At 48.0% G+C, this 22,241-nt stretch overlaps 1 protein-coding gene across 1 annotated transcript in view; it reads right to left on the bottom strand.

Moving 5' to 3' along the window:
* Nucleotides 1–2,835: 2,835 nt before the first annotated feature.
* SMAD6 (SMAD family member 6) overlaps nt 2,836–22,241 on the bottom strand; it is a 56,283-nt gene continuing 36,877 nt past the window's right edge. Inside the window, exon 4 of the mRNA XM_083586729.1 lies at nt 2,836–3,772. Within this exon, the coding sequence (XP_083442855.1) occupies nt 3,231–3,772 (542 nt within the window). The 3' untranslated portion in view covers nt 2,836–3,230. The remainder of the gene's footprint in view (nt 3,773–22,241) is intronic.

Genomic DNA, 22,241 nt, shown 5'->3' with positions numbered 1-22,241 from the left:
CTTTTGTAATTAAATTTTTTTCTAAGGCTGGACCAAGGTTGGGGGATGGGGGGGAAGAGGGAGGGAGCCTGCAGAACCAGTCAGGCAAAAGAGGGTGACATTCTTGATAGTTGATGACCCAGAACAGGAAGCATGGGGGTGTGGGAGGGGAAGAGAGAGAGCGCACTAATTGTTTAAAATGAGAGCGCGGGGAAATACAAATGCTGGTAATGCTAGACCCAAGTTCACCTACCAGTTCAGCGGCGTTTATCCAGAACAGCTGCTGTCCAGCACAGCCTGCTTCATTAGCTATCGCAAGAAAATACAGGTGCTGGGTTTTCTGGGCTCGCCTACCAATTTTGTAGCACTTTCCACACAGCTCCTGTCTTGCAAAGGCTGCTTCCTTGGCTACAATGTCAAAATGCAGTTGCCAGCAGTGCTGGCATCTGTGAACTCGCTTGCTCCAAAGCAAGAAACATACACAAAAATCCAACGGCCAGGGAGAAAGCTTGGCACTAAGCCCCTCCTTCATTGGTTCTTGTTTTCATTTTCGGTTGTCTCATTGTTACCCAAATGAGCACCATAAGCCCCCCCCAAAAAAAGCAAACCGACAACAAAAAAACAAACCGTTGTGTTGTCTGTACAGTCATACCTTGGGTTACAGATGCTTCAGGTTGTGTTTTTTCGGATTATGGACCCGCTGAAACCCAGAAGTACTGGAACAGGTTACTTCTGGGTTTGGAGGTTTTGCGCATGCACAGAAGTGCTAAATCTCGCTTTGCGCATGCACACCAAATTGCAACCTGCACATGCGCAGATGCGCCACTGCGGGTTGCGAACATACATCCCGCACTGATCACGTTCGCAACCCGAACGTCCACTGTACAGTGGTACCTCAGGTTATATACGCTTCAGGTTATATACGCTTCAGGTTACAGACTCCGCTAACCCAGATACAGTGCTTCAGGTTAAGAACTTTGCTTTGGGATGAGAACAGAAATCGTGCTCCGGCGGCGCGGCAGCAGTAGGAGGCCCCATTAGCTAAAGTGGTTCTTCAGATTAAGAACAGTTTCAGGTTAAGAACGGACCTCCGAAACGAATTAAGTACTTAACCCGAGGTACCACTGTATAGGCTTTTCTCAAGTAGAAATTTGCTTACCTACGAAGCTGGCTCAATATAAATATTTGCAGTTTCTTTGAATGGAGATAATGTAAGGCCCCCCGCAAGGATCCTGAAATCATAGAGGCGAGTCCTCGCAAGAAACGTCTAGACCAGTCCCTGCCCAAAGGAACATGCCCTCCTGAAACCCCACTCCACATGCAAATCTATGCAAAAGCACTTACAGAGCAAAGGGCTGGATACCCACATCCCAGAATCCTTGGTAGTTTTTTTATCTTGGCAAAACTCTGTATTAGGGGGAGTCATTCAGAAGTTCATCACACCGAAAAGAAAACTACCCTGCAGTGTCTTTTATCCAGGACTGTTGTCCCTTTCCTGCAGTTGTGCAATTTTGCCCTGAGTGGTCAGTTGAACTCCTTGGGAGTCTTGCATTTAAAAAGAGAGAGAAAAGAGATATGTAGTCCTTAAGGCTGTAAGACTAAGCTGGAGTGTGTGTGTGCATGTAAAAAGCTGTAGATGGCAGGAAGCTCAGAGTGCCTAACAGATCTTGCTGCCTTTCCCCACAGCCATGAAAGGTAGAATTAACAATGCACAGTGCTGAAAGATATGCTGATTGGCTGCATATTATGGCTTCCCCCCACTGCTCCTGTTTAGCAAAGGCTGGTTCTTTAGCTGTGGTGACAAAAGTGAAAATTTGTGCCATAAGTCCTCTTGAGTCACTTGAGAACAAACACTTGGGAGAGGCTCATTTTGGCACATTTAAAAACATTTAAGGGAAATTTTACGGAAGGGCTGTGTGGATCAGTGGTAAGCAGCTGTTCTGCATGCAAAAAGCCTCAGGTTTAATCGCCAGGCAGAGCTGGGAGAAACTCTTGCCTGAAGCCTGGGAGAGCAGCTTAGTATCAACAGCACTGAGCTAATGATCTGGCATGATATGACACAACTACCTATTTAAATCAGCCCCTTAATTTCAAACCATGTGGACTACAGCCTTACTTTATTTAGAGGGGGAAACCAAAGCTCAGTGGTGGACCACATGGTTTAACATGCAAAAAGTCCCAGGTTTAGGCCCCAGTGTGGGAGGGACCCTGCCTGAAACCCTGGGGAGCTGCTGCCAGCCAGTGTAGACAATACTGAGCTACACCAACCAATGGTCTGAGTAGGTATATGGTACCTTTTACCTACTGGGAAAATCCATGATCTGTAGCAGGGGTAGGCAACCTAAGGCCCGTGGGCCGGATGAGGCCCAATCGCCTTCTTAATCCAGCCTGCCGACGATCCGGGAATCAGCGTGTTTTTACATGAGTAGAATGTGTGCTTTTATTTAAAATGCAGCTCTGCGTTATTTGTGGGGCACAGGAATTCGTTCATTATTTTTTTCAAAATATAGTCCGGCCCCCCACATGGTCTGAGGGACAGTGGACCGGCCCACGGCTGAAAAAGATTGCTGACCCCTGATCTGCAGGCTGCAACACGACAAGAGGCTGGGTTCTGTATGACTGTATACAGCAAAATTGTCCGTGTTCTTGATTATCATTGTTTAAGGGTAACTAAGGCCACCCAGGTAAAACAACTGTTAGGTTTGGGGAGTGGAGAGAGAAAACTTGCAGGCGCAAACTTCTCAGCTCCATTTTGGACTTCAAAATCCCTTTTTGTTCATATCCTAGAAGTACGTTTCCTTACATATTCTTCCTTTGTTTTAAAAATTAGACACTTTGGGGCAGGGGGGCAAAACCTATAATGCAAATACTTTATTATCAACGAGTGTCTGGTATTAGCTTTTTTTTTTTCCTGGGTATTACTATTTTTTTTAATATAAAAAACTATACAGCCCAAACATGGCGCTACTTCCAATTTTTGCTGTATAATTTTTTTCCTCCTTAAAAACAAACACAACTGTATTGAAAGACCTCTAAGCCAAAGTGCATTTTCCTTTTTTTGTCCATATACACATTGCACCATACATAAATAATTACATTGTAAAAATGACTCCATAATTACAAGTATAATATATATTTTCATATAATATATAAAACTTTATATTAAATCTAGGTAGATGATATTTGGGGATAAGTCTCGTGTCCCGCTCGGCTCTCCTCCTCCTCCTCCTCCTCCTCCAAGGCTGGAGCGGCTATCTGTGGTTGTTGAGCAAAATCTCCAGCCAGCAAGGGCAGGAGGTGATGAACTGTCTGGAGTAGGAAGGGCCCCAGCCTTTTGCAAAGCTGATCCGGACACTGTTAGGGTCGAAAGGCCCGTCGGGGTACCCCAAGTCCGTGGCGTGCTGCAAGAGGCAAGACTTCTCGTAGTCGAAGACCTTGATCGAGTAGCCGGGCATCACTTTGCGCACGATGAGAGTCCGGCAATTGGGAATGTCCAGTGTCGGGGAGTTGATGAAGATGGGGTGCTCGCTGCGGTTGTAGGCCCACACGCCGTCCTGCTCCTTGCTGAGCAAAATCCCATATCCAATCTTACTTCGAGTCCGGCGGACAGTCTCGTTCCTGTTCTCCAGCTGCAGCTGTCCCAGGCAGAAGCCGTTTCCTTGAGGTAGGTCATAGAAAATACTGACGGACTGTTCGTACACGGTGTAGAGGCGCCCGACGCGCGTCCGGTGCTCCCAGTAGGCGACGTTGCACCAATGGCTTTGCTTAATGGCGTCAGGGGACATGCTGGCATCTAAGGAGAAGAGGAGATGCAGAAAGGGCAGGTTAGTTTCCAAAGCAGCAAACCTCATGTTGCGTGTTCAACTGGCGTCAGAAGTGGACCTCCGTCACCCAAATGCAGCTTATCCCAAAGGCGCTCGGGATTTTGTGTGTGCGATTTGCAAACCAGTTCAACTGGACTTTCAACAGGGCTGCGTTAGTGACATAGTGACAATCAAAGATTTAGGGCTTAGAAAGGAGCATCGGGAAAATCCCCCCCCCCCAGTTCCTTTCCCTGCCCCTATTCCACGGCCCCAGGAAACAGGCAGAGCGATAACCCAAGGGTTGCCTCCCGTTGCCCCACTTGCAAAACTGTGCAGCCCAGGAATTGACATCCTTGAAAGGGGCCCTGGAAAGGTGAAGCTGCTTTCAAAACATGTAATCTGGAGAGCTCAGCAGGCTCTTTTCCAAAAAAAACCATTCGGGGGATTCCAAGGATGACCGTAAAATAAACAGAAAGTCCTCCTGCAAGCACCCTATCTGCGTCAATTCCCTGGCTGCCCCGCCTTTCGCTCGGCTCTTTTCTGCTGCCACAGCTGAACCACACTCAAGTTCTGCACACGCCCAGCATCTCCTGCCTCTCAAGTGCTCAGAGGATTTATTTCCCCGACTCTGTTAAGGAGGCTTAAGGCTGCCCACCCCCACTCCACCCCCCTGTGCCAAACATTGCAGTTCCTAGCTCAGGAAGAGCCACGCAGATAAGTCACAGCATCTCCAGCTAGGACTGAGAAATATCCCTTGTCTGGGAATCCCAGAGAGCTTCTGCCAGTGTAGACAATGCTGAACTAGATGGACTCAGTAAAAGGCAGCTTCTTGTGTTCCTCTGTGTCCAAGAGTCTGCAAGCTTGTAGATGCCACAAGAAGCTTACTCTAGTCAGCAGTGAAAACTTGGAAGACAGGAGACCTGGCTCCATTAACCAGGTGTGGGTGGAAGTCCAGCACAATCCAGAGGTTTTACATGGCTAGCCACTGCAGTGGTCAATATTGCACACATCTTCATAGCCCCAAGACAGCTCAGTTGGAACTTAATCTTAGGGTCAGGGGTTTGAGCTCCACGTTGGGCAAAAAGGTCCCTACATTGCAGAGGGTTGGACTAGATGGCCCTTAAAGTCCCTTCCAACTCTACAACTCTACTTTGATTCATTCTTTGCTCCCCATGCTTGATCTGGAGTGTGGGAGAACACCTATACTGTTCCAGGGCAGTTACTGTACATACACAGAATCCCAGGCTCTGTGCCCCACAGCCCTGGGTAACCCAGTTCGTAAATGGGATCCCTTTTTTTTTCTTTTGTTCTTCTTCAGAGAATGGCAGTGTTGGAAGGGTTCCAAAGGATCATCCAGCCAACCCCCTGCGATGCAGGAATCACAGCTAATCCCAAGAGTCTTCAGGCATCCAACCTGGTGGGCACAAGGCTGGCAAAGATTGATCCAAGGTCCTTGGTACCTTCCAGATGTTTTGGAATCTGCCTCCCACCAGCCCCAGCCAGGATAGCTGTCAAGCGCTGACCAAGGCTGATGTGAGGCAGATTCCAAAACATCTGGATGGCACTAGGCTGGAAGGAGAGTCTGCCAGAGGGCAGTGGAAGGGCCAAGGCAAGTTCAAGCCACCATGACTCCTCTCGAGTCTCAAAGATTCTCACCCACTGCCACCAAAGTTCAGTGAAAATCCACAATCCCCGTCACTTTCTTCCCCGACCAAAAGAGCTGGATGTCGCCTTCTATTCTGCTTCAAACTACAGTTCAGAAAGAATGCCAGAGATAACCCTGGAGTCTGATAAATATTCCAACCCAAACGTTTTGGAGGATTCCTATGGAAACATTTTCCCGGAACTCTCCAAAATGCTTTCCCTCCTCCTCCAAGGAACTCTGTCGAAGAGATGGGAGCCCCTTCCTTTCTGAAAGCGTCCCCCCCCCCGCCATTTCCCTGGCCAAATGGGGCTCAGCCACTTAGAAATGTCAGGCTTCGATTGGTAAGCAAACAGAGAATCAGAAGGCAAACAATGATTCTCTGCCTGCTCCTGCGTGTGGGGACTGGTCTCTCCAGCTCTGGCCGGACTTGGCTCCACCACTGTGGCTGTGCAGCACCAGGCCAGGATTCTCGGTTCAGGGCGGAGCTACGGACCTGGCAAGGAGCTGGTATTCAGCTCCCTGACAATCTATCATGAGACGGCGGCCTCCTGACCCCTCTGCCTTCATACCTTCAAGTCCGATTAACTCGCACACAGGCTGATGCCATCATTTTGCTTGAGAGATTCCATTGACTCACCGGATTTCAAAAACAGGGGCCTAGTGCCCCTGCCCCGCCCCACTCCACACTGCCCCCACCTTCCCCTTTCATTCTCAAATTTCACTGGCAGGGGAAATATAGACCCCGCTTGCCTGGAGAACAATCTCTGGAACTGTGCAGCTTTGTTAAAAGAGAGTTTTAACTTGAGAGTTGTAACTCTACAATTTTAAAAGGGGAGAAAGGGAAGGGGGGTGGAGATAAGGCTGCTTTCCCCACCTCTCAGCCAGACAATGCAACAGGCTTAATAATCCGGCTGGTGCAAGAAAATGGTTTCATGTTTTGTCAATCAACCAAGCCCTTGGGGATTCTCAAGAGTAGCAGTCGCAGGGGGGGAAATGCTCTTTTTTTTTTTTTAAGTGCATACATGAAAACAGCTTTTCTTCTTTGGCTCATTTGCTTGTGTTAATAATTTCCCAATCGTCTGGTAGATCAGTTTGCCCTGAGCTGTGATCCCTTTGACGTGGGATTTATTTGGACAGTTTATGATAAACAAGTGAAACAACAACAAACAAATGGAACACAAAGAAAAATGGAAAATGATTTTGTGGGGGTGGGGAACTGCAGAAACACAACAAAGCAGGCTTGGCAGCAACTCCCAAAATTAAATGCATTTAAAAGACAGAGGCTTGGGTGACCTAATTGATTAAAAAGACCTGGGTGACCAGAAAGGGTGAACGAAAAGATGGAAAGTTGGCCCCAGGAGAACCTCCCTGCACAGGCTATTCCAACTGGGGTGCCATTGCTGACGGTTGCCCAGCTGGCTTCATTTGGTGGGGGCACCCAAAGGTTTGGGTAGCCTAACTATGGCAGAAAGTGACTTTGGCCTGCTCCCAAGTTACCAACAGCAGTGGTTCTCTAAGTGGGTGGTACTGCTCCCTGAGGGGTAGGGTACTGAGGACGGCACTAAGATGCAAGGGGCTGGCAGGGGGGCACCGGGGGTGTAAATGACTACCAAGACTTCTAAAAGCTGGCATCACTGGACCAAGTTCAACCACGTTGTTGGATTAATTCAATTAAATAGTTTTAACTGGATTTTGAATAAATGCGCAATTCACTGCTGCTGTTTTGAATGTTATTGTGTTGTTATCTTCCTTAGTGAGTCGTGCAGACCACTATTGTGAATAATGCTCTTTATAGGGTACAGCGGCAGACAGTGGGGATGGGTTTAGGGAACCAAGCATTTGAGAACCACTGGCTTATAGCTTTAAATGAGATAAAGCCAGCACTTTAAAATGATGAGCTGGAAACAGACTGAGGTGGTGACGGGGAGAGAGCAGAGCTGGCGAAACACAGGTGCTATAAGGTCGACCCACTTAATCTCACATCCCTGCTCTGGACCCCTTGCAGTCTCCGGACCTTTCTTAAAGGCTGCCCCATGTATAATGCAACAGTCTAAACGGGACGTTATCAGAACATGAGGAATAGGAGCCAAGGTATCACCATCCAGGTAAGATGACAGCTTGCAGATCAGCTGATAAAAGCCACGCTGAGCCACAGAGGTCACTTGAGCTACTAATTCCGTTGCTGTATCAATAAACACCTCAAGATGGCAAAGCCAATGTTTTTTGGGGGGGGAATGCAACCCCCATCTAGAACAGGCTGTTCACCTGTATATGTGCGCATATATATATATATATATATATATATATATATATATCTGTGTGCATGTGTTGATAGATATAATTGTGGAATCTAGAGGTAATAAAAATATATTCTTTCTAGAAGGAAGGAAAACAAAAGCACCTCAGATTTCAGATTTTCCAGTTTTCCAAAGGAGGTGTCCCTTTGAGACCCAGCACTTAGCCTCCGCTCTGAGGGGAAGGATTCAAAAACCCGAAGGCAGCTTAATTGCCCAACCTTGTGGAGGAAGATGCAGTTCCTGTTGAACTCTGAAACCCATTCAAGGGAAATAACATTGACTGGAGGGATGGGGTGGGGGCGGCGGAAGAGACATGGATGTCACGTAACTTAGGGCTTCCAGCCAGACCCCTGGAACTCAGCCACCTGCCTCCAACCGGTTTGCTTGGGCCCAGAAAGCAACAAGTGGCTTTGTGGTCCTTGCAAAAAATTCCACGGGCAACTTCCTTGTGGGGGGAAAAGGATGTCATTCAGAGTCACCTGATGATAATAAATGCTGAGACTGTTGGCCAAAAAAAAGGGGGCTTCTCTCCACTTTGACAAACGGTAGCCTTTTCATCCCTGAAAACTGTGCAGGATATAAGGGTTGCTTGCAACCTGCCTGGAATAGGACAACTCCCTCGCTCAACTGACAGGAAGATCTGGGATGAAGGACATGACTTCCCAGTGTTGTGTAGTTGCTACAGTGCTCTACTAGGACCAGAGTTTATATCTCCACTCTGCCATGAAGCTCACTGGCTGGCCTCGGGCCAGACACCCGCTCTCAACCTAACCGAAGAAGAAGAAGAAGAAGAAGAAGAAGAAGAAGAAGAAGAAGAAGAAGAAATTATTTATACCCTGCCCTCCCCAGCCAAGACCGGGAAGAAGAAGAAGAAGAAGAAGAAGAAGAAGAAGAAGAAGAAGAAGAAGAAGAAGAAGAAGAAGAAGAAATTATTTATACCCCGCCCTCCCCAGCCAAGACCAGGCTCAGGGCGGCTAACAGTCAATAATAAAAACAAGTTGATTAAAATAAAATTTAAAAGACTAAGATACAACATTAAAACATTAGGATGCAGCCTCTTCACAGGAGGAGAAAGGAAAAAGAAAGAAAGGGAGGGAATCAAACTTATTCTAAGCCAAAGGCCAGGTGGAACAACTCTGTCTTATAGGCCCTGCAGAAAGAAATCAGATCCCGCAGGGCCCTGGTCTCATGAGACAGAGCGTTCCAGCAGGCTGGAGCCAGTGTTGAGAAGGCCCAATACGGATGGCATTAAAGGAAGTTTGGACAAATTCATTGAGGAGGAGGCTATCAATGGCTACCAGCCACGATGGCTCTATGCTCTGCACCAGGGATAGTAATGTTTATGAATACCTGTTGCTGGAAACCACAGGGGCAGAGGGTGTTCCTGTGTTCAGGTTCTGCTTGCGTGTTTCCCACAGCTATCTGGCTGGCCACCGTGAGAACAGGATGCTGGACTAGCTCAGCCTTGGTCTAAATCCAGCAAGGCTCTTCTTATGTTCTTACTGTTTTTAAAAATAGTAGAGCAGCTCTCAGAGGTATCCTCCAGATTGGACTTCTTACTGTCCGACTCCCCTTTTAATTGACACCACGCACAATCCTTGCTTCTTTATTTAATTTTACCCTGCATTTAGACAACTCCAATTCTCCGCAAAGGTAAGTGGGATTCTGGGAACGACTGAGACCCACACACAGATTACTCAGGTGGAGCAAATCTGAATGCTTTGCCTTTCCCTGACCTATTCTGCGTTTCTTTAAACTACAAAACTTTTGCACAGTGTATTCTGATTTTGCTCGCCATAGGGTGAATCAAGGGACTATGCAGGGCATCACATCCCTGAATCCAACCACTCCGAAATTTGTTCTGTGACCCTTCTTTTGCTCTAGAGACCATGCTGCATATTTTCTCATTCATAAGGCTCAGCCCACGACGAATATTCTCAGTAAGAAGTAGCTGAGTAAGGGAGAAGTAAAATTCCCCCTGCAGAAAATGGTACTTTAAAGCCAGAAAATGTAGTCGTCAACCTCCGCTGCCCCCCTCCCGCATCCTGCCCCAACACTGCTTCGAATCATTTTCATCAAGCCAGTATACTTAAAATACCTCAGCCTTACAAGTTTCAGCTGGAATGCATCACTATAAAACAGAGCTAAACCCTGCCTCCAGAACTATCCCATTACATTAAGAGCTCCAATGGAGAACAAGGGACTTATCTGGTGGTGGAAAACTTGCAAGAGGCATGGCCTGCAACCAACTCCGCCAGCTCCCTCCCTCCCTCCTCAAAAGCTTTCCCTCCCTCTTTATTTCATTATTATGCAGGAGGCGAGATTGGCGGGTCCCAAGACAGGCGATCCGTGACAGGTTGGGGGGGGCATTGTTGGAGCAGCGCTTTCACAGCCCCAAACTGCTTGTTTGTACAAGCCAACTCTTCAGAGACATACCTTCGGAGTTAAGTCAGCCGTCAGCTCGCTTTACTCCCTACACCCCTCCCTCGAAAGACCCCTCCCCGCCTCTTTATGTTGCTCCTTGAGGTTGAGTGCATGGGCGGAGGACACACACAGAGAGGGCCCACGGCAAATCGTGGTTTCCGTAAGAGCTGCCCCCCGAATTTTGTCAAAAGAAGAAAGTCAAAAGGACTTTAGAGGTACCTCTTGTGGGGCGGGGGGGAAACTCAGGGATTATAGGGAAGCCAGAAAGCAAATCTCCTGGGGGTAGGGCTGTCCACACACCCCTAGTTTCAGAAGTGTGGTTACAGGATGGTTTGGCAATGCTGAGAGGGTTTGCAAGGCTTCGCATCACTATTCCATTTAAGATCATTGGGGCTTCCACCAAGAGACCAGCGCTCTGACAGTACAGAGACAAGCAACATGTGACTAGAACAGCCTTCACCAACCTGGTGCCCTCCAGTCTATAACTTCCATCATCCCCAGCCAGCTGTATGGCACGGGAACTGATGGGAACAGAGCCACATTGGCCCCTGGGGGCTGATGGGAGTTGTAGTCTGAGACATCCAGGTGATATCATCTTGGCGAAGGTTGGATTAAACTGTGAGCCTCGGCTGATTGCAGAGGACCCCTTAGCCACAGGAGGGTGTCCCCGACACAATGGATCTCTGCAAACGTTTTATCCTCTGGCCTCAGAGCCGAAGTGCAAAATAACATGCAGCGGTTCTGCAAAAACTAAGCACTGCCGTGCTATTTCATTTTTAAAAGACAGAACTCACCAGCTCCTTTTTTAAATGCCCTTCTTAGAAAAGCATTCCCCTGCCTGCCCCCTTTTGCTGGCTTTATCTCTCCCTGATCCTTGGAGCGTGGCCCAAAGCCAGCGCTGGTTATTAATTAATCTTGAGGGTGCAAGTTACATTCCTGGCAAGTCTCACCACTTCCTGCACTGGCTGAGGCAGTGGGCATCGGTTGCCCTGCGCTTCTGATAGTAATGCAACCGCAAGACCTAGCTGAGAACGTTCACAGCTTGTTACCCACAACAAAGAAACCCCAAACTCTACAGACGTTTTTTCCCCCCTTTTGCATTTTCTGATGGAAAGCACACAGTTAAAAACAGGGGAAGGGGGAGAAGCCTTGAAGAGAGGCGTGAGGTTTTACCAGGAATGCCAAAATGTCCTGTGACCACCTGGCGCCCCCCAGACGGTTTAAACTACAACTCCCATAAGTCCCAGTCTGTTTGGGAGCTATAGCCCTAAACATCTGGGAGGCATCACGTGGAGTAAGGCTGGCCTTGAGAGGTTAGAACAGGATGAGGGAAGACAGAGCCTGGAATCAAATCTCCTTTTGGCTGTGGATCTCTCCGGAGGATACAAGCAACACTCTTAGGCAGGGGTCAGCAACCTTTTTCAGCTGTGGGCCGGTCCACTGTCCCTCAGACCATGTGGTGGGCCAGACTATATTTTGGAAAAAAATATGAACAATTTCCTATGCCCCCCACATAACCCAGAGATGCATTTTAAATAAACGGACACATTCTGCTCATGTAAAAACACGCCAATTCCCGGACCCTCCATGGGCCAGATTGAGAAGGCGATTGGGCCGCATCCGGCCCACGGGCCTTAGGTTGCCTACCCCTGCTCTTAGGCTTTATACTACACCGGCTCACCCTGGAAAATAGCCCACTATTACAAAAATCCCATCTTCTGCTTGACTGGCTTTTTGCCTCTGGTCCTGTCCACTGCTATTCACATGCGGCCCCCAGAAACTTGCCTGCAAGGGAGTGCGGCCCTCAGGCTGACAGAAGTTCCCCGCCCCCGTAACAGACAAAACACCTCCACAGGCAACCCAGCAAACAGGGAGCCAAGCCACCCCACTGCCAGGATGAAGCTGGGTAGCTGAGATTGTCCAAAAAACTGGCACAACCATCATTACTGAAAAGGTAGACAGACAACATGGAAGCTTGCTGCTCTGAAGAGCTTGTGACATGGTTGTGAGAGGCAGCTAGGATTTCAATAGCCCCGTAGTCTTGAAAGATCTACATCTGTGGTACAAGACTTTGGCTACTGCGGAAAAAGTAACACATAAACTGCACATCTCCAGAGAGATGAAGGATCCAGGCTGCTTTTATGTCATCCGGTGGGCAATGTTAGAAACTCAGGTATATAAGCTAGGTGCCAAATGGCAGCTCAAATCTCGGTTACAATCGCCACACAACGGAATGCCTATTCGCCAGGCGGTTTGACTAAATGACCCCTGGGATCCCTTTCCAAAGCTACAATTCTGAGATTCTATTATCTCAGCCACATTGTTTGAGTGTAACTTGCTCTTACAATAATTCACTTGTCCCAGTATGCAAGGAGAAACACACACACAGTGGAGGTGGAAATGGTATAGACTAAGGCAGAGGTTTTTAAACTGTGGTTGCCAACCTGGTGCCCAGAAAGCTCCACCAAGTCGTAACTGGACCTGTGTTAGTAGCAGCGGGAGCGGGAGGCCCCATTAGCTAAAGTGGTGCTTCAGGTTAAGAACAGTTTCAGGTTAAGAACGAACCTCCAGAATGAATTAAGTACTTAACCAGAGGTACCACTGTAATGGCGATTAAAGAAATTTTAAAAAGGAATGACGACGACAACAACAACAACAATGCAGTGCTATTTTGGATGAGGGCTTTTGCAGGGCTGTGATCCTGTGACCTCAGTGCAGCCTTTGGCAGAGGAAGAGGGGTGAGCCAAAGGCCTAAGTAAAACAATCCCCTCCCGCACCAAAACCAACACCAGAGGCAGAGGAAAATCAGAAAAGGGGTGTGTGAGAGATCTGATCCGTTTGGCCATTACAAATCGGCAGGGTACATAAAGATCTGTGACGGCATATGTCAAAGTTCTTATTCTCTAAGGTTTATTTCCTTAAGAGGTCCTATCAAATTTTTTTTGGGGGGGGAGCAAGAGAAGAGAAGCTAGGCAGGACGTGACAGCCACTTTCTCCCCCCGCACACGGACAGAGTTGGTGGCGGCCATCGCAACACTGTTAGGAACAAAACAAAGCCGGAAACAAAACTGCACGGTTCACATTTTTTAAAAACAGTGCAAGAGGGGGGGGGGGAAGCACACACAAACATGGGATTAAATCAGCCCATCTCTAAACTGGCACCCTCCAGATGTTTTGGGCTGTGATTCCCATCAACCCCCTCAACATCACGGCAGTGGTGGCAGCGGGGGCTGATGGGAGTCGTGGTCTGAAACATCAGGAGGGCACCAGCTTGGGGAAGGTCTGCGTCGAGTCAACATCTGCAAAAGATATCCCCGCCGAACCAAAGAGCAGGATTTCATTAAGTAAATTGCAACTTGGCACAAATTCTGAAAGAAAAAAAGGGGTGGGGGGAAGCCACAGTCAAGCCTGTAATTTAAGCCCCGCTTTCAGGGTGATGGCATGACTGCAACAGACTCCGGCTTCCAAGCTGACTTGAAATAAAATAACCGCCTGCCGCCCCCCCCCCCCCTGGCTCCTGCAAGCTCCACCTCAACGAACCACAATGTTTGCAGGTAATTATAACATTAGGAAGAGCCTCCCTGCTGGGGAGATAAAAAAGAGAGACCGGAAAGCAAAGAGAGAGGATGGAGGTCCCGTCTCTCCAAAGCCGCCATTGTCATCTGAAACAAATTTACCAAGTGACCAGGAGTGTAACTCTCTGGGGAGAAGCTTTTGACCACAGGGGTGAGCTCCAGAGTTGCTCAGCTCAGCAGCCTGCCGTGCTGGCACACCTACCCAAAGCACACAAAAACTGAGTGTGCAAAAGAGAGTCAGCAAGGGCTGAAACGGTAGTCCAGGAGCCAGAAGCAGGTGTGCAAACAGGACATTGAAGCCCAGGTTCAATTACTCTCCTCAAGCCCCAACCACACTGGAAACAGAATTAGTTTGCTGCAAGCCGAGAAGGCAGTTTGATAATGCTTTCCATCAGTCTGGTTGCTTCTTTCAAGGCAGTTGTGCGAAAACTGGATGCAATCCGTTCCAGTGACTCAGCAGTGTGCAAATGCTCCCCACCAAAGGACCAGGAGGAACCTCACCAAAGGAAAATCACACACACAAACACACAAAACAATGCCACCTAAAAATAAACCAACTCGCTATCAGCTCGCTGCCTGCTGCTCATGGGCATGCTTTTTTGCTTCAACCCTGGCAGAAGATTTCAGCTCTCCCAAAGTTAACAAAAACAACCTTCCAACTTTCTGAGTTAAATGCAAAATTGGTAGGGGAAAAAGAAGGAGCAGCAGCAGCCCACATCACCAATTATTTGCTTAGACTGGGCTTGGCTTCTTGCAATTTTCCTGGCACTTAAGACTACAGTCTGTTATTTTGGAAGGCTCTCCACTGTATACAGAGCTCAGAAACCAGCAAGCTGACTTCCTCCGTGGTCTAAACATCCGCATGCCGTCCCTAGCTGGATAAAACTGTGCACTTCAGGAAACAGCACAAGAACCCTCAGTAATTCTGTGTGTGGAGAACAAACAGGCATCACCAAGAAAGCAAAAAAGCAAAAGCAAGATTTCTAAAGCAGAGCCTTTCTGTGATCCAATCAACGGGGGGTTGTGATTGCAACACAAGCCATTTTATCCGGCTTCCATAATATTATCTAATGCACCCACTAGATGCCTGAGGATCTCAGCATCACTCCTCAAATGAACAAGCACCTGACCCTTATGATTGCAGAGATGAGCTTGTCAGGTGGGGTGGCCCAAGGAGCCTGAGTCCTGGATCTTTTGCTCTGGGCCCTAGATGTGTTGCCTCTTCCTACTTTCGGGAGGGGGGGGAGCCTCTACCTAAACATCTTATTGGGACATCCAATGAAGCTGAATGTTGGAAGATTCAGAGCATAGAGAAAGGGGGGGGGGACTTCATCACACAGAGCATAGCTCAGCTATGGAACTTGCTCCCAAAGGAGGCAATGAAGGCCACACCTTGCACTGCTTGAAAACAGGGTTAGATGGATTCTCAGAGGATAAGGGAATCAATGGTTACTAGCCATGGTGTCTATGCTCTCCCTTCACTATCTGAGGAGGTGTGCCTCTGAATGCCAGTTCCTGGGAAATTCAGGTGGGGAGAGTGGCTGTTGCACTCAGGTCCCGCTTGCAAGCTTCTCACTGGAGTATTGGGTTGGCCATTGTGTGAACAGGATGCTGGACTAGACAGGCCATTGGCCTGATACCGCAGGGGTCCCCTTACGTTCTTAAAGGCTACTGGGTAACCCACACAGCTCAATCACAGAGCCCATACTTTGCAGAGTCCCCTTTTAATTTGCATTCTCTTCCATTTCCTAAGGAAATTAGAAGGCAATTTCAAACATTTACAGGACTCACGGCTTGAACCGGACTTTTGGAGATTCATCCAAGGGACCGATGATTCTTCTCTTTTAACAGCTTTTCCTCTCCTTCTTAGACTCATCAGCCCATCATTATCCTCCAAATTCCCCTCCTCTTCTTCTGATGTGCCACTTTGCAACAGAAGGTGTTCTCCATAAATCAATAAAGTGCTAACGTTTTCCGCCAATGCCAAATGAGATCTTAAGTCTAATAAAACACAGCTGAGTGTTTTATTTGATCTGACCAATTTCTCCACACTTGCTCTTGTGGAAAGTAATGTTCAGGGTTACTAAATTTTGGGTTGGTACTGATGAAACTATTGCCCCTGGCTGGGGCTGGTGGGAGTTCTGGTGCAAAACATCTGGAGGGCACTAGGTTGGGAGATGCTGTTGTGACAGGAAAGAATGGAGCATGCTTAATGGATAGGGAAAATGGAGACCATTTCATAAAGCGAAGAGAAGAGAACTCTTAACTCCTAATCTGAATTTGCATGGTACAAGTCCAAATACAGTGGTACCTCGGGTTACAGACGCTTCAGGTTACGTGATTTCGAGTTGCACACCGCGCTGAACCTGGAAGTACCAGAATGGGTTACTTCTGGGTTTCAGTGCTCACGCAGAAGCACTAAATCGCGCTTTGCGCGTGCACAGAAGCGCCGAATCGCAGCCTGCTCGTGCGCAGATGCGGTGCTGTGGTCTGCAAACGTGCCTCCCATACGGATCACGTTCGCAACCTGAGGTTCTACTGTATGCAACGTGCAGCTGACTGAGCATCATTCATGGAACAGATCTTTGGTGATAGGCAATCTGCAAGTATGAAGGATCCTTTTGCCTATAAATGTGAAAGGCAAAGCCTGTTTGGATGTTCCTTTTTTGCTCTGTGACCTTAAAAAACAAACCCTCTCATCAGGGCTAATACTATGTTCTGTCACTAGATGTCACTATTCTTAGTTTATAATTTGTCTACGCTTTTCTCTAGCACAGAAACAGAAGGAAAATGTACAGCAAAGCCTTGATACACTAGCATAAATTTATTCCATTTGCAGAAATTCTGCAGGTAGCAGAATTTGGACTTTGGTATGGATTGAGAGAATATTTAATAAGCAGGGATAACTGAATGGAAAAATCAGACTCTTATTTCAATGGTCCTTTAATTTTTACATTCCGTGTTGTGTTTGCCCTCACAACTAGCCCTGTGAGGTAGGTCATGGCTACTTGGGTTCCCCATCCCCCAATAAGGAACTGATGCTAAAATATACAGTGACCTGCGTAAAGCCACATAGCAAGACTACTGCGGGTGTAAGACTTGCATTGCAGTCTGTCAGATGTGTCCATCACATCAGGGTACTGGCCAGCTATCATTTTCTGCCTGGTTGATAAACAGTGTGAGTCCCAATTTAGGTCCAACGTTTCTCAAGTCACTCAACCTATTTCTTTGTGAGCTTGCCAGAGGCATCTGGTTGGCCACTGTGGGAACAGGGTGCCGGACTAGATGAGTCTTTGGCCTGATTCAGCAACCAGCCTCTTATGTTCATTTATACCACCATCTGAGAGGGCAGGAATTGGGTCCTCTGTTTGCAGAGCAATTTCAACAGGACTGGAAAATGTAACTGGCTGTTTGCAAAGGAAAACACCCACCCACACCCACACACCCGCACACCGCACAGCCTCTTCCTCCAACTCAGACTAGAGAACCTCTGAATGTCCCAAAACAGTTTCCAAAACCGGGTAGCTTCCAAAGAAAACCATTCAGATGCAGCAGGGGGCATGAGGTTACCACAATATATTAAAAATAACAACAACTAGCAGTGCCCTGAGAAATGCAAGGAATGCAGGAACATTGGAATGATTTAGCAGGAGAAAACATTATGGGAGTGCAGGACTTAAATGCAGCCTTCCCTCCGCAGAGCCCATGCGTTTGAAATGGCTTCCAAATCGCCACTTACATTCCTCATGCACCATCATCTCACAGCGATACAAAGTCATATTCTGCAGGGCAAATAAACACGTTTCCTCTCTCCCCTCAACCCCTTTCCTCAATCTCAGCTTTTAAAATAAAATAAAAAGGCTCATTTCTTAAGCTTTATGACTCTGCTCCACTTGCAAGAAAGGAACAGTCCTTGGTGCCCCTGCTCAGAACTGCTGACATTTCAGGGGAATGAAGTGACCGAGCAAATTACTGCGAAGTCCCCAGGGCTTTCCAGATGGAAACTGCACTCGTTGCCGACGTGTTTGGAGGTGCAGAGTCTTTTTTCCCGTTTGACGCAAGCGAGGGCTCCCGGTAATGGAAAAAAGGAGTCCGGTCTGTCACTTCGTCACTTCACGGTCCTGTGGCAAAGTGCAGGGGGGCTGTGGCCACCTAGGGCTGGTGGGGAAGGAGAGGGGCACTGGAAATTGCCTGAAACCAATTCCTGCACAAGGAAACTTCCAGAGGGGGCGAGAGCTGTGTGTCAAATATAATGAAGGGGCTTGCAAGCACACGTTCCTTGAGCACTTTGGCCTGGCAAAATGCGTCCTTGGAAAGTGAAAATGCCTCTCATTTTCCTGGATGGAAGTTGGAGAGGTGTGTTTGTGGCTTGTGCAGAAAGCACTGGCCTTTGCGTGCCTGCAATCCAGCCTATTATGCAAAGGGCAGGGGGCACATCCATGGATAAACCCACTTTCGCCAATGACATGTCGCCCCCCAAAAGTTCCCTATGAAGAGATGTGGCCCTTCCCGTCCCCTGGGAGATGCTTTCATGGTGCCCAGAGTCCAGTTCAGCAGCTGCAACGCTTACACAGAAGGTAACTTAAAACGTACGGAGACCCCAAACCCCACCACTGCCGGGTCAAAGGCAGCACAGCTATGGAAGGGTGAAGGGGAACCAGTGGAGTTTATTCCCTGTGAACTCCAGTAAGCAATGGCAGAGGCACTGGGCTGGGCTGGTGGGGCAGAAGACAGGGAGCCTGCGAGTAGGTAGCACCAGAGCAACTAAGTCCAGTTTTGTCCTCACTGTTAAAATCTACAAGTGCGACACCTGGAATGAAGAGGGAGGAACAGGGCTGAGCGATATCAGGTTTTCAATGTTGTGAAGCATCACCAGCTAATCATTGCAATACATCACCATGTTGAAAAGGAAAGAACACTTCCGCTGGCCTTGAAAGGCACCAGGGTGAAGTCACTGCTGCCAACGCTTGGCACAGGGATGAAGGAGGCAGCTCGCCCACTCGGTCGGAGAAGCTAAGGCAACAGCTGGCAAGTCCCACTCGCAATATACTGCTGGGTCAAAATACCATTGCGATCTGGCCCTCAAACCTGGATGATGTATCAATACATTGCCCAAGCCTAGGGAGGAAACTGGCAGACAGGGCCACCCCCTGGTCAGTAAGTGAGTGGCTGGCTGAGGGCAGGCTGAGGTCAGTGGGGCAGGGCCCCCATTTGCCCCAGTGGACCTGCCTCCACGATGCACAGTGAATATGCGAGCACAAGAGTTCCCTGCCAAATGTTAGCACAAGCTAATCAAGAGCACCAGACCCCTGGAGTCCTTATGGCCTTGAGGCAGGCCTCTCCAAGGTTGCTTTGTCCCAATACGGGCAAGAAAGGTTCTCAGAGAATGTGTAGTCTATTGGGTCCAAAATTAGCCTCTGGAAAGATCTGTGTTTGGGTTGTTCCCAAAACTACTCAGCCTGTCCTGAAAAGATAGCTGAGCTAACAGCTCCGACCATGACTGAAGGCCTACCAAGTGCGTTTGTATAAATTTCAGGAAGTACTTTAAACATTTACACAACAAGTCATTTAAAGAGAAACCTGTTATGTCTCAAAAATGCAACCGCTAATCATTCTGGAGTTACCATCGGTCATTTCAGGCTTGCTTCCCCCGGAATATCTCCTTTTCAAGGACAGAAAATAAAGAATTGCTAAGGAATCTTCCTTTCTGGGCTTGAAACCTAACAATCTATATTCACAATGAGCCCTATAGGAGCCTCCAAGACAGATTTTGCCAACCTGTTGCCCTCTATGTGTTTTGGATGACACCTCCCATCACAACAACAGCTGGGTCTGGTGGAAGCTGTGGTCCAGAACATCTGGAAGGCACCAGAGTGCTAAGAACAGCTGCTCCTTGGAATCAAGAAACATCAAAACCTGCTTGTGGGTTCCTGTTTCTCTGGCCCCGGAGACTATATCAGAGAAGGGCATTCATCCATTCTTGCACGCTTTATAGAATTCGCAACCTATTCAATCTCCTGCTTCTTTCCACAGGAGGGGAGCAGCCTGGGATGCTGCAATTTGACCAGAATACTGCAAAGAAAAGAAGATGGACAGAGAGGAGGACCAACGGTCTGGATGCTGGGTAAAGGCAAAAAATAGCCCCGTTTTACGATTTCCTTAGAAACTAAGAAACGTATGTGGCTGCAGGTTCCAAGCTTCTAGCAGGGCCCAATGTGTGGCAAGAGAATGTGAGAAAAGCCTTAGTGCTGGATCAGGCCAAGAACCCCTTCACAGTCCAGCATCCTGTTCTCACAGTGGCCAACTAGGTGCCCCAATGGGAAGCCCCCACTGTACTTTCCAGAACCTCCAGGCCTGCCGGTTACTGGGCCTAGCAGAGTCTGACTGGGCAAGGAATGGGCTCTCCTCTTTGGGGTCACGACTTCCTATCTGCTAGGCCCATCTGTCCTGACAGTGGAGGTACAGCCACCGATGATAAAATTTTGTTTCATCCTTTAAAGCTATTCCCATTTGCTACCATCACTACAACATCCAGGAGTGAATTCTGTACATAGCATAACAACCAATTTACTAGGATCTACTGACAGTCATCGAGTAGATGTTTATAGGATGAATTCCACCGGGAAACCCCATTAAGCCTTAACCAGAGAGCTTCAGCTGGCCGTAATGCAACCTTCAGCTTTTAACAGGGAATACGGAGCATCTCGCAAAGTGGTGCCGCCAAGGAAATGGCTAGACCTGAAGTAAGAACCTCATCAAAGAAAAGGAAATGCGTGCCCAGCCTCTGCTTGATGATTTGCCTAACTCTCTTGACTTCCACCTGCAGTACTCTTCCCAAAAAAATGAGCAAAACTTGAAAGCCTCCGCATCACATCATCGTAAAAGGAAGAAATCTGATTTCCACCAGGGGGGAAACTAAGCAATTCTCAAAATAATCATCTGCACCCCAACTTTTAGGCAGCTGTTCTGCTTCCTCCATCAGGCTGTGTCTCAGGACAGTGTTCATTAACAGGGTGCCCTTCACGTGCAGAACCAACCAAAATGTCACAAAGTAAGTGAGCATGCTTTTGAGATCTCCAGAACCCTTCATCAGGCCGGATTCTGAACAAAGCAGTTTTCAGTATCAAAACTGGTGAAATAGGGGTGGGTGGGTCCCAAAGCAAGTTTTTAGTATTTAAAAGAGGAGCAAGAGTGATGACAGCGAAACGAACTACCTCGCAAGGTAGCCGGGCTCTCCTTCATTGGAGGTTTTTAAACAGAGGCTGGACAGCCATTTGTCAGGGATTCTTCAGCTGTGATTCCTGTATTGCAGGGGGTTGGACTAGATGACCTTTGGGGGTCCCCCTCCATCTCTTACGATTCCTAGTTTCCACTACCGGAAGACAGGACACAAATCAACCAAGGAAACAAACATTTCTGCATAAAGCAACTTGTCATCCAGGAGTGCCGTCTCCCAAAATGATGCTAAGGAATTTTAGCATCTCATTGCTCCACCGGGGCTTGCTCTTCAAAATCTGGTGCCACTTCTAAATATTTCAGATATTCTTCCAGCCATGGAAATTAGGGTTGTTGATGGAGGTGCCAGACTTGGGGTGGGGGGAGAGCATACAAACACCAACTCAGCATGCCAACATACAAATAACGCACCCTGGACCTTACAGATTTCCCGTTAAAAATATGAACCAAATCTTTGGACACAGAGATGCTGGGGGGCTGGCTATACTCCAGCCCCACCAATATACGCCCAATGTTTATGATGTGCAACAGGGAAATGGAAAGACCCACAGAGAGTTCACGTTATCAATGCACAGCCAAAAACATGAGACAGGTAATCCTCTTCTGATGAACGAAGCTCGATTAGAGATAATGAAATATAGAAACGCACATCCTCCTCCAAGTATTACATCACCATCGATTTCTAGATAGCTGGAATCTCCCGCTGATGGATTCATAGCCAGCTCCTCCCTACCAATCAATTTACAACTGCTGCAAGGTTGCTGAAACGCTGCCTCGTTTCTACTTTTTTTTCCCCTTTTATGAAGCCAGGATGGCTGCTCGTATATGCAAATGCGGTGCCGAAATCCACAAAAGATTCCAGCGCGCGCAAAATACCGCTTTGGGAATTCACGTTACGCCCCAGGCAACATGTGTTTACATTAATGTGAATGGGGGAAAGGCGCTCACAGAGGGGAGGGAGGGGAGGAGAGAGCATGAAAACAGTGAGCATTTCAAAAGCAACAGACCCAGGAGCAGAGAGCCGAGGAGGCTAGGAGCGCCGAAAAAGGCCGCCGGGCAGCATTAAGGAACAAGCGAGGAACATGCAGCAGCAGAAACAAATGCCAATTCCAACTCCGCCAGGCCCCTCTCTGCGCGCAGAGTTTTGCTCCTGCCTTCGAGGGGAAAACTCATTTTCATAACCAGCTGTTTTTAATTGTGCATTCTTCGCAGCATGCCTAAATAAGTTGGGGGGGGAATGGAAAGAACGCAGGGCTGACGGGGGTTTGCAGGGTTGGCGGGA

Source organism: Podarcis filfolensis, assembly GCF_964270895.1.
Source record: "Podarcis filfolensis genome assembly, chromosome: 14".
In the NCBI taxonomy this organism is placed as follows: Eukaryota; Metazoa; Chordata; class Lepidosauria; order Squamata; family Lacertidae; genus Podarcis; species Podarcis filfolensis.
The sequence above is the reverse complement of the archived record's forward strand: the minus strand, read 5'-3'. Positions and strand labels throughout refer to the sequence as shown.